General features: G+C 42.6%; 1 protein-coding gene across 1 annotated transcript in view; it reads left to right on the top strand.

The window, feature by feature from the left end:
* The first annotated feature begins 1366 nt into the window (after positions 1–1366).
* cemip2 (cell migration inducing hyaluronidase 2) overlaps positions 1367–13078 on the top strand; it is a 29582-nt gene continuing 17870 nt past the window's right edge. Inside the window, exons 1-6 of the mRNA XM_053421870.1 lie at positions 1367–1636; positions 4822–5173; positions 5288–5428; positions 5596–6163; positions 10475–10644; positions 11819–12010. Of these exons, the coding sequence (XP_053277845.1) occupies positions 4840–5173; positions 5288–5428; positions 5596–6163; positions 10475–10644; positions 11819–12010 (1405 nt within the window). The 5' untranslated portion in view covers positions 1367–1636; positions 4822–4839. The remainder of the gene's footprint in view (positions 1637–4821; positions 5174–5287; positions 5429–5595; positions 6164–10474; positions 10645–11818; positions 12011–13078) is intronic.

Below are 13078 nucleotides of genomic sequence, written 5' to 3' on the forward strand. Positions count from 1 at the left end.
GACTGTCAGAATCAGACTCCATGAGTGTGACATGAGGGCCTGACGTCCTCTAGTGGGACCTCTGCTCACAGCCCAGCACCCAGCAACTCGATTGGCATTCTCCAGAGAACACCAGAAGTGGCAGGTCCACTACTGGTGTCTCGGTCTCTTCACAGATGAAATCAGGTTCACACTGAGGACATGTGACAGAAAGAGTCTGGAGAAGCTGTGGTGAAAGTTGTGCTGCTGTAACATCATCCAGCATGACCGGCACCATGACTGCTGTTAGGTACAGGGATGAAATAATCAGAGTGATTGTCAGACCTTAGGCTGGTGCAGTGAGCCCTGGGTTCCTCCTGGTGCAGGACAATGTGGCCTCATGTAGACCGAGTGTGTAGAAAGTTCCTGGATGACGAAGGCATTGATGCCATTGACTGGCTTGAACAATCTCCTGACCTAAATCCAATTGAGCACCTATAGGAAGTTATGTATCAGTGCATCTGACACCACAAAGTACCACCGTAGACTGTCCAGGATCTCACTGATGCCCTGATGCAGGTCTGGGAGCAGATCCCACAGGACACCATCCACTGACTCATCAGGAACATGCCCAGATGTCTCCAGGAGTACACAGGAACGCGGGGGCCTTACACTACTAAACAACCTTAAGAGTTGTGATGAAAATCACACAAGTAGAATCAGACTGTAATTTCAAATTTTCAGTTAGATTTTTTTTGTGATTTTGAATCCAGCCTAAATGGGTTAATGGTTTTGGTTTCCATTGAACTTTCTTGCTATTTTTATTCTCAATTAATTTCACACTGTTACATCAGTAAATATTTTCCTTAGGTGTTCCCTTAAATTCTTTGAGCCATGTATATATTAACAGTATTATATATGATATAATATATATCATGATGATTATTGTGAGGTTGTCTACTTCAATTGATAATTAGAAAAACCATCATGAAGAAAACGGCCAATTGCACTTAACTATTAATCTATAATTAAATCAGTTAACAATACATATTAAAAAAATTATTTAATATTAAAATGTTTTCTGTAAAATAGTAAAATTGACAGGATATGTATCTGAACAGTTAATATGTAATGCAATATTACTTTTTTTCTACAAAACAATAATTTATATATTTGTGGTCTGTGGTGAAATCTGATATGACGAAAATGAATTTGATAATAACAACTAATAATTATAAACTATAACTGAACTAATATAATACAAGTAATACCATATTATAAAGATATTATTATGATTATTACAGGTCGATATCATCTCTACACGCTGTCAAGGGAGGTTGTGTCTTTGTTTTCATCGCCGCTTCTCCGACAGCCTGTGAACGCAGCGTCACTTCCTCCCCGACAAGCCGCGCCTGCTCCTGAGTGAGGGACCGAGCCACGGACCGGGGGTCGAGCGACGACAGCCCATCAGCGAGGAGCAGGAAAAACACCATGTGGAGAAAAGGTGGAGAGAAGGTGGAGATATAAAGGGACACGGAGGGAGAGAGGGAGGGAGAGAGAGAGAGAGAGAAGCTTTCATCCGTCTCACCGACACCGGCTTCTGGTTTCGAACGGCTCGGCGCAGAGCGAATGGACAGAGCCGGAGAGAAGCAGGAGCAGGACAGTGTCACCAACCACGGTACTGTGTGTGTGTGTGTGTGTGTGTGTGTGTGTGTGTGTGTGTGTGTGTGTGTGTGTGTGTGTGTGTGTGTGTGTGTGTGTGTGTGTGTGTGTGTGTGTGTGTGTGTGTGTGTGTGTGTGTGTGTGTGTGTGTGTGTGTGTGTGTGTGTGTGTGTGTGTGTGTGTGTGTGTGTGTGTGTCTGTCTCTGTGTGTATGTGTGTGTGTTTGTCTGTCTATCTCTCTGTGTGTGTGTGTGTGTGTGTGTCTGTCTGTCTCTGTGTGAGTGAGGTGTTAGCTTATTTTGGGGGCTGCCAGTATGCGTGTTTAAAAAGTGACAGTTAGCACCTTTCGCTAGCTAATGTGCACAGCTTGTATGTTTATATTCACAACAAATAACTTAACTGTCAAAGTGGAGAAAACAAACACTTAACACGTTGAAAGTGTGTTTAAATGTTAATGACTTAGCGTGATGCCTAAATAATGCTGTAGGTCATCTTCTAACTTCCTCTACTGATGGAAAACTACTATAGTTACTCTGGAATGAGTCAAAACAATAATAATAATAATGAAATCCTCCCATTTAAAAACGTGGATGCACCCAGTGTGGTAACCATTGAGTCAGCTGGGGCTGTGGAAGAAGTGGTAATATCATATTAATAAACGTTATTTATAACTATTATATACAGTGACGAGGTGCTTTGCTAGAGGACACAGTTTAAAAAGCACAGCTGTAGAGCACAGATACAGATTTCTGTATAAAATAAAGATAAAATAAAACACTATAACATGATAAAAAAAGAAAGAACACCTATAAAGATGTGTTAGATTTAAAAGAGGATGAGGCGTTTGTCAGATGGATCTCCTCAGGGAGAGTGTTCCATAGAGAGGGAGACAGAAAAGGCTCCTCTCTCGTCCTCGTTGTAGTAGTAGCATTACTGGTGTTTATGATTGTAGATTTAATGTAGGAAACGCATGGCTTACTGTCTGTTACTCTGCCACTGTAAATGTCCAAAGTAAATGATGAGTTTACCACGGAGGAATGTCTAATGGTCTGTCCCGCGTTGACTCCGGCGTTTCCCCCCACATCTGTTTGATATTCAGTAGCTTTCAAATCAGGAAAATATGAGAGGGAGCGAGAGAGGGAGGGAGGGAGTGAATGAGTCTGTGGTCCGTGAGGAGCAGCGCAGCCCTGTGATCAGTGTCATTTCCCCGACTCCTGAATAGCCCCAAGGTGAGTAAGCTCACAACTCTCATGGCTCTGACAGGTCGCTAACAGAGGGGGGAGCCGGGGGCAGCTCGGCCCTTTCTTTTTCATGGTGAGGAATGTGAATAAAAGCGTAGCCTGAGATAGGGCCGTAAAAGACTGATGCCTGAGGGGGACATCCCATCACTGGGCGGCCCCTGAATCCAGTGTCCGATCCAGGGCACGGACTGGGAGAACATGGACATCCAGGACACCAGCGTGCCTCGTTGTTGGGGCGAGTTTAGGTTTAGATTAAGATTTAATAGCCACTAAGACTTTGTCCAGAAGAGACGGTGTAATGGGATAATTGAGGTTGAAGTGGGTGGAACAGCTGCTGTTAGGTCGAGCTCATACATAAGTGACAGAGCCCTTCTCCTGAGGTCATCGCTTGTATATTGCTTTGTTTATGAGCTGAAGTGGTTTGTTGTACTCCGGGCTGAAAGGATGACTAATTGGCTTTGCAAGACAATGGTTGTGTGTGTGTGTTGGCATTTGTGTTTGTGTGTACTCATTTTATTGTTGTCTCTTTTACGATCTTTTCCAGTATAAAGACTAGAGGCCGGTCCTAATTAGGCTAAATGTCATTTTTGAGGCCCTGGTTAAAGTTAGGGGTAAGATGTCAATTGTGGTTAAGTTATGGTTAGGGTTAGGCATGGATTGTCCAGTGTCCACAATGAATGGAAATGAATGCTTTTTCATTAAAAGGATGCCTGTGCAAACTTGCCTGTGTGTGCATGTGTTGTCCAGGGGACCTAACTCTGTCCACACAGTCACATAGTCTGGACTTGTCTTCTGTATGGGGACAAAAAGCAACTCTCCACAATGTGTGTTTGTTTGCGTTTGTTAACGAGAGAGAAAGAGGAGCACCCCTGGATATGTCCCCTGTGTCTTTGGTTTGACCGAGCAAGGCTTGTAAAGATGTTGCTGTCTTGCTCTTCTAACCACCTCTTTAAAAGCAGACTCGGCCATTCTTGGACTTATGTGGCCCTGCTGTGAAACTTTGAACTTACTGGCGTTTTGTTTATGAAGTCCTTTAGTAACATTTGGTGAAGTGTTTGTGTTGAAGAAAAGTGCCATTGTAGCCCTTTTTTCTGCAGTGTCATTTCCTCTACCTCTGTGTGTTTGTGTGTGTAGGTTGGTTTCCAACGGACCTTTCCGTGTTTCTGTGTGTGTGTGGATTCAGTTCATTTAGTTGCAAACCTCTGGAGTTAGTGTGAAATAAAGACTCAAGCCGGGGCGCTCTCCTCCTTCCCTATAGTGTAATTGGTGCCATCTGTTTTGGCTGTGTTAACATAGTGTGAGGAATGTTATGATTCTTTATTCACAGCCTCCTTCATTTGAGTGGACAAGCGCAGCCAGTGTCACTATATTCAAGCCAAATCGGCCGGGGGGGGATAGGCTGACTGCTTCGGAGAAATAGATTTACTGTCTTTTAAAGACCCCCCTCACAGGATCATCACCTGGAGGTCCATATGAATGAGATGATTGGTGGCTTATTGCCTGTTACCCCAGAATCGGCTGTCTTCTTTCCTCACCTCCCACTGGTTTTTACTCTCATTTGTGGTTTTATAGTGTCTTTTTCCTCCTCTTTGACCTGTTTCTGTCAAAACTCTTTTTCCATTCACTCCTTTCTTTCATCCCTAATCCCTTTGCTAGTTAATCAACATATTCCTCGTGGTACAGTCTTTACAAAAAACCACAAACATGTGTGCAAGTCAAATAACTTTTCGGCAACAAACTTAGCAGACAAACATAAGTCCAATGACTCCCATCAGAAAGTTAGCCCAGATTCCAGATTTGGATGTGATAGACAGAGGGAGATGCATCTAAGAGAATTAGAAAGTCAGACGCTTTTTGACTGAGGTTCCTAACATCCTCAATGACCCCATTGTTATGGTCCTTGTTGCGAATGTTTAGTTTGCCTTCTGAAATAAAAAAATGTGCCATTTTCTCATCTCAGGTAGCAGACACGTTTACAATGCCGACGAGTGATGGCCCCAGTCACTTCCCTGTCTTCGTGGCTCCGCCCCACGGCCACCACCCGAGGTCCCCAGGCTATGTCCCCGGGCGAGTGGCCCCGGTCCGCTCGCCTCCACCTGCCAAAGCTCCGCCACCTCCTCCGCTAAAACCTCACGGCCCGCCGCCGCAGCGACCAGCCCCTTTTAACCTGTCAGAGGAGAGCCAGCGCAGAGAGCTCGCTCAGAACCTACAGCAAAGAAAGAACACGCTGATCTGCTTCGGAGTGTCGATGGGTGCATTGCTCCTCACGATTATCCTTGTCCTTAGTCTCACCAGTGGAGATGTGTTAGATGGTCAGTATTGATTCAAATGTTTCTGATTTATATGTTTACATACTTCCCAAATTGTTCCATGCTGGATGTACCATTGCTGTATAGTGTTTGATCCCTGTGTCTAATTGCTTACAGAGAACTGTCCAGACCACAATCCATCCCTTAGTAGCTGGAACCCAGGTCATCAACCAGATAAGGCTGTAGTTGTCTTGAGGGGACATTTGTTTCGATTGGATTCTTCCGCTACCTTCTTTTCACTAACTATTCAGTCAGGAGGTAAGCACACCAAGGTCAATGATTCATTTAGTAATAATGTTGATGGCTTTACATGTATTATTTATGATAAGTGACATTGTTCTGCAGAACAAGTTCAGCTTGTGGACTTTTGGGTGTAACACTCAGCAGGCGACAACTCATATGTGTCTTTCTCTGACCTCCGACAGGTCAGGTCGTTTTTGCAGACAATCCTGATGGCTCCAAAAACATAACCTTGAGAACACACCACATCCTCATAGAAGAAGGTGGAGCCCTTCACATCGGCGCACCCAAATGTCGCTACCGTTCTCATGCAGCCATCGCCCTTGTGGGTCGTTCCGACAACAAGGCTGTTCCTGAGGTCACTGGCCTGGGCCGCAAGTTCATAGGCGTCCAGAGAGGAGGCACCCTGGAGCTGCACGGCGCCGAAACGGTTTCCTGGTCTCTGCTGACGAGAAGCATCCCAGCTACTGGGCTGGCCACAGGTGGTCATGTCTTCCAAAAGAACTTCTACCGAGGCATCCACCTGCGTGTGGTGGACCAGGACACAGCCGACGTGTTGGTGGCTGAACGCTACGACACGCACGACTCCCGTAACGACAGTCGCCAACTGACGCAGCTGCTTCGGTCCTTACCCACGGGCCGTATTGTCTCACTGGCTGTAGGTGACTCAGCCGCTAAAAGTCTTCTAGATGAAACCAAGAAGATCATTGAAGAGAAGCTCGGCAGCAGCTTTGTTTATGACCTCAAATACAGGTAAATATTGCCAACTCTGAGTTTTTAAAAGAATCATTCATATTTGGGTTTCAATTCAACTACAAATTAAAACACACAGGGATTCTTTTTTGTTGTGTTGTGAAAATGTCTGTTGAATAGGTGCTTGTGAGTTATTGGCTCAGCTGTATGGCAGTGTGCCAGCTCTTGGAGAGTTTGTGGTGTGTTGTCTCTTAAACTCTCACTGAGTGTTTTGTTTCTTCTTGGTCTCCTGGGACTGATAAAGAAGTTTAATGTGTTTTTGTTCAACACCTAAAGTAAGGCGTCTCAACCTTGAAGCCTCAATACTGGGACTGAAGATACCATCAATTTGTTCCATGTCCATCCTCTCTGGAAAATAGTTCTACTTTCATGTATCTTTTATCTCATTTGGGATCCCTCCTTGAATCACCCCTAGTTTTTCCTCTTTCCTTTTCCTGTGTTTTTGCTCAATTGCCCTCGGCCAGGAAAGGAAGCACGTAGCGGATGCTGGGGTTATGGTCAGGATTTGCGCAAAAGGTAGTGATTCAGGATTTTTTTTGTCCAGCATGCTTATTCCCTCCAAAGAACAGATACTGGAAGGTTTGTGTTCCTGTTCTCATGAGCTAATGTTGTGTTTGAGCTCATGATGTAAGAGAACTGGATTTTAGCTTTATATGACATTAGATATCTGTCATTGTCACTGAAACATATGCATGAGTACATTTCTTTGAATGGAAAGTTTAAGTGCAACATTTCAATCTGAGTCATTTGTAACTTGGTGTGGTTTAGTCATTGGCTGGCTGAAAAGCCAACTGCTACGCCAGATTCTCCAGTGTCACATTTCCCCTTTGGGGGTGGGTGCCAAGGCAACACAGAGGTCTTCATGCAAATCCCCTCTAACCTAAATGGATCGGACAATAAAACCTGTGCTTGTGAGTGTGTGCGTGCTCTAGTGAGTTACTGTCTGCTAATCCTTTCACCATTTATTGGTGTGGAGATCTTTTATCTTAGCTTTCTGTGGTTTTTCCTATGATAGGAGGAAACACATAAAACACATTTATGAGACAGCATGCCGCTCAGTGTCTTAATAAAGTCACACTTTGTTAGTATGAGTGATGTTAGACTGGAAAAGGTGGGTAATAAAAGCATATAATCTACAGGATTAAGTATAATGATCAGTTCATTATATGTAATAATGGAGTGTTATGGAAAAACAGCTGGAAATGTTGCTGGAATCTACCTGGGAACTCATTTAAGTTATTTGTATTATTTGATGTGCTGTAATGTCAGAGTGCACTTTAAACCCCTCGTGATCTCCAACTTAAAATGTAATACAAAATAATCAGCTACAACTCTGCCAAGTGCCAACAATCCCTTCATGAAACCACATTTAAATTCAATTTGGGTCTGCACCAAATTGTAGACACTCGTAATATCAGACCCTTAAACATGTATAATTTGTTTTCATCAAGTCCCATGAATTATTCTCTGAGAAATCTACATTAGTGTCTAAATTACCATATGACCCAACAGAAGGGCACTGGGAGAGCACATCCACCATGTCTGATTGGCCAGTTATCACCACATGGCATTAACACATATATTGAGATCATATTCATCCGAATCGTTATTCAATTAACACCAAATCACATCTTTTCATAGTAATGTTCAGTCTACATTTTTGTTTCATTAAGATCTCTACATTATTACATCTCTCCATTATTTATTCACCCTATCTCTCAATGTTAAAGAACCCCCACCCTTCCACTTAGTTTAATAAAATCGAACTCACAGACAAACTGCAATAAACACGTAACCTCCTCGGTGGAGGTAAACCAAACTCTGTTTACTATAGGTTGGTCTTAGTGGTGTCAACCATCCTTCCTGGCACAGATCCATGAATGTGTTGCCTCGTGCCTGTTGACCCCTCTGTCTTTAATCACTGCCTCTCAGAAGAGCGCTCAGACGCACATGAACACCCGCTCATGTGCGTCTGTAGTGAATTCACCTCTGGCCTCCACACATTCCCTATATCAGGTCAAACAATGAGGTTGTTAAAACACTGATGAACATCAACCCTGGGAAGTGCCAAAAGGAAAAGTGAAACACCCACCCTCCCTTATTTCCTCTAACTGTTGGATTCATCTTCTGATTCACACATAAAGTGCGCAGACTGTTTAATAGCAGCCTACAGGCAGAAAAGGGGCCTTCCTTGATATTTTTCCCTAACAGGAAAAGCCACACACTGGGGCTGAAATGAAAGAGCAGAGTGGATCTCCAGATGGATCTTGATTGTGAATCAGTGGGGTGCACAGTGACACGGCACAGGGGCTCTTTCATCTACAAAGACATGTGTTTTGGTTGTGGTTATGCCAGTGGGAGCAATTATTATGCACTGAGACAGATATTAGCACAGAGGCAGGTTGGACTTAAAAGAATCGCTGACTGATGCTAAAACCCAGGGAGATTTAGTGGGTAAACACTGGGAATATGAAGTCCCTAAATCCCTCTGGAGCACATATTACATTTTTTGTGATTATTCCAAAGATCATTCTCCAAGGAATAGATGGAGCGTTTTACTACTTTTACTACAGTGTTCAAATGTGCCAGGAGCTGTGGGCTCAACTGTGGAAAGTATAGTACCTGAAGTAAAAGAGCTAGAAATGTAAATGTAAAGGTGAGTTTAGGAAATTGCCCCTGACACTGTTTACTGTATTTAGAGGGTGGTTCAAGCTGTGTCTATTGGAAGCAAGACTTCTACGTCTGAATACTTTCCTGTAGTCCTTCAAAATGTACAGCTGAATATCCAGGATCCCATAAGTGTAAAAATAGGCTTTTGTGTGGTCAAATTGTGGTAGAAGGTCATGTTGGTCAGGGTCAACATGTTTGTGCTGACAAAGAGTGAAAAGGTCATGTCACAGTTTAGAACAATGGTGTTCAAATATTATTGAAACCATGAATAGCAAGGACATTTTATGCTTGTTTGGACTCACTCAGCTGATGCTGGACAACAAGAAAAAAGAAAGAAGTCATTCTTAAGAAGCTAAGGGCATGACATTTGAAACATTTGAAGGCTGCACACCGTCTGGTTTTAAGTCATACGCCCTCAAATACACACCCAGTCCCACTCGCCCGCCACACCCTCGAGCTCCTCCACTCGAATGGTTGTTCATGCTTATTCAATCATTGTAATCTCATTTAGAATGATTCTCTTCACATTCCTGCTTTATAAGATATTGTGCAGTGGAGTGAGAAGGGAGGACCTGGGGAGGATTTGATTGAATCTTTGGACTTGGTAGTAGGTACAACCAGTATCCCTTCGGGCCACACGCACACCCTTCCTGTAATCATTTTTTCTCATATTAATAATCCTCCTGCTTTCAGATATGCTTTAGTTTTACCCCTCTCACGGTCTTTTTATTATTACAGGACATTCTCACTGATATTCAGCTTCCTGCTCATCTTTCCCCTACTGTCCTATTTCAGGCTCATCACACTGGCTTCTTTAATCCCGTTCTTCAGATATCTTGTTGAAATGTCTGCCTGTAATGATCTATGGTCTCACTGTAAGACATTTGTGTGTGTGTGTGTGTGTGTGTGTGTGTGTGATGAACACAGACGCTCCAACGCAGAGAAGCGTTATTACTCAGCTCAGGGCACACCCTTTATCCGATTAACTGTTGCATCTGTAAGATATTATGTAAACTTGAATCTTTAAAATCCTCTGAAACTACTGCACTGATTTTGGTGCTAGCTCTCAGCTTGCATTACATCTCAGGGTTTCACATGTTTGTTAAGGTTTCCTGTCGCAAGTAATGGGTCCCGTAGGGGGCAAAATTTATTTCTGATCAGTAGCATTGATAAGTGGGTTGCTTATTATAATTAACTACTCAGTGAGCCTGTAAAAGGATTAAAACACTGGTACTGGTGTTTGTGTGCTACAAATGTGAAGATGGCAATAGATGACAAAGTGAGAAATGAGGAGAGACTGACCAATATGGATTTTTTGGTGGTGATGCCGATTACAATAGTAAGGAGTGAAAAGAATTCTCACACAGATACTATGTATTGGCCGATATATATACATAATTGTAAATTATTCCTAAGATGTCACAAATACAAACAAATATATAGAACTTGAATTCAGAACAAGACCTTGAATGTTATTTTCCTCATCCAAAGAAAGTGTGTGGAAAACTACAGCCCAGATCTTGGTCATTTGTTATTTGATGCAATGGAAGTGTGAAACATCCATATCAAATACTTTATGTCTGACAATGACTTGATCTCTTCTCTCTCCCACTTTTCTCCTCATCCCTCCGGTCTCTTCAGACAGGCGTGGGCCCTGGTCTCTGTGGTAGACGGCGGCAACACCTCATGTTCAGAGGACGTTAGGGAACATGAAAACCATGACACGGGAGGCAGAGCTCTTGCAACACGCAACTTCACCACGGTGGACGGAGTGGGCTTCTCGGTAACCGCCTACAGCGAATGGAAGAATGGTGAGCAACAGCTTATGATTTTCTACATTTGTCTATTTTTGAGTGTTGACAGCTATTACAAATGAGGAAATGACATTTCTTTGTGGGAAAGGTTTTTCTCTATCAACTCAAGGGTTGACCTTATTATGTTATGATTTGGCTCTTAAATTGGACTGAACAGAATATATTTGATTACAAATGGGTAGGCTGTGGCTGAGGGGTAGAGCGGTCATCCTCCAACCAGAGGTCGGCAGTTCGATCCCAAGTCTTCCCCATTTACATGTTGAAGTGTCCTTGGGCAAGAAGCTGAACCCCGAATTGCCCCTCAGAGCACAAAAAAGTGCTGCTAATAGAAGCACTGTATTAATATGTGTCTGTGAATGGGTGAATAGCAATCTGTACTGTAAAGCACTATATAAATACAAACCATTTAATATCGATTCTTCATTTTGCCATGGACCTTTGTTTGAAGCACGTTGTAACCTTGTTTAAATGAGTGCTATACAAATTAAGTTATAATTATTATTTATTATAATGTTTGTGCTCTCTATCATTTTGTCCAGGTGGTCTGTGTTTGACTCTATTTGTCCAAATAACCGGAGTCAGTATTGTGTAAGCTGTCCAGCTGAAAATGTCAGGATTCTATTTCTTTGAAAGTGTAAAGGGTTAAAGAGACAGGCTCAAGAGCAAGGTTTACTCTAGGCCAAGTGCTTTACAGATCAATCCTCGCAACATGAAAGACATTCTTGTGTTTGTGTGACTGTCAGTGTTTTTATGACCATACTGTTACGACAAATACTAGGTCTTAAGGCAGAGGAGAAGCACACCCTTAGGAGTTGTTTATTAATTGCATGCCCACACCTTGTAAAAGACATTTTGAAAGTTACACATTATTATTGTGAAAGGTAGTAAAATGTGATATTGTACAAATATTGAATTGAGTCTCTTTTCACAGGTATTTTCTGTATTTATTTAAATAAAGTCTTTTGTAGGATCTTTTGTGGCTACTAGTGCAAAGAACAATGCCAAAAATCAAACTGTATATGTTGATAATCATGGCTCACCTCAATTTAATATCAAGGGCATTACAAACATTAATTAAAAAACTATCAAAGCATCAGATTCTGTTCTGTGTCGTGCTTTGCTGTGGGCCTCATGTTCTTTTTAAATCAAGTTCTCTGCTGTGTCCTTGCAGGTTTTGCCATTTCGGGCTTTCAGGTGGATGCTGTGGACCAGGTGGTGCTCAACCTGCAGGATGAAGTGCAGCCGACCTGGAAACCTGGGGATCAAATTGTCGTTGCCAGTACAGATTACTCCATGCACCAAGCTGAAGAGTTTACCCTGCTGCCCTGTCCTCACTGCACCAGGAGACAGGTCAGGATACAAGGTGAGGGAGATCAGCATCGCTTTCTGGACTGCAAACAGAAATTGACTGGTTGTTTGTCCTCTGTTGGTCCACTCTGCTATCTTGTGTGTGTGTGTGTGTGTGTGGGGTGTGGATGTGTGGATGTGTGGGTGGCCTTGAAATCTGACCCGAGGCTTAAACTGCAATCGTCCATTTTGAGCTACACAGTTCCTGGTAAAAGGAGAGCAGTACAGAAGAGAAAAAGGAAGGAAGAGCTTTGAAAAGTGCATTGCAAAGTTATTATAAATTTAGTGAACACTTTCATGACCAATACTTTGTCAAGAGTAGAACTGAGCAAATACAAGGCTTGCAATTGTAGTTTTTCTAAATCTGGAGAGATGCCCTGTCCTGTTCTTCTGTTTGGTTATGGTTTGAAAACATGTCAAGCTAAAATAACTGATAGAACGGATTTGGTTTCGCCTCTGCTCTACATCCCAGAGTTTAGCAATAATTATCTAGAAAGTGGTTACACATTATAGTTTAGTTTGTCCTGCCAAACTTCTGAATCGAAAACACGTCAACACTTGAAACTTTTTAGACACTGTTTCCATACATTGATTTATTTATTGCAGCTCGCCACATATTGATTTTTTTGTTCATGTAAAATTGATAAAATATCATTCTAGTGTTTTGTTCTGCACAACTCAAACACATGAACACACAATGGAGCTGACTGTCAGACTGGCCCCAGGAGCTCCAGGAGAAATCCTGCCACATCGGAGGGCCAGTGAACCATCAATAAACCAATAGCATATTTACTGTCTCTTTTTTCTCTACTCTCTGTGTGCCTGCCATTCGGGCTGAGCATGAGATGATGCATGTGCCGGTACCGTTCTGGTTTGAATAATATGAAGTATGAAATGAAACACTGACTGAACCAGGTCAGGATGGTGAGGGTAAAATCTTATTTCATGTGATTTGTTTGGAAACAATGGAGCTGTACACTGTTCAGTTGAGTTGTTTATTTTTCATAGAGCACTTGGCAACAAAATTATTTGCAGTGATTTAAGAAAGCACCCCCCCTCGTCAGCTACTGCCACTAATAGAATC

Source organism: Pleuronectes platessa, chromosome 4 (genome assembly GCF_947347685.1).
Source record: "Pleuronectes platessa chromosome 4, fPlePla1.1, whole genome shotgun sequence".
Lineage (NCBI taxonomy): Eukaryota > Metazoa > Chordata > Actinopteri > Pleuronectiformes > Pleuronectidae > Pleuronectes > Pleuronectes platessa.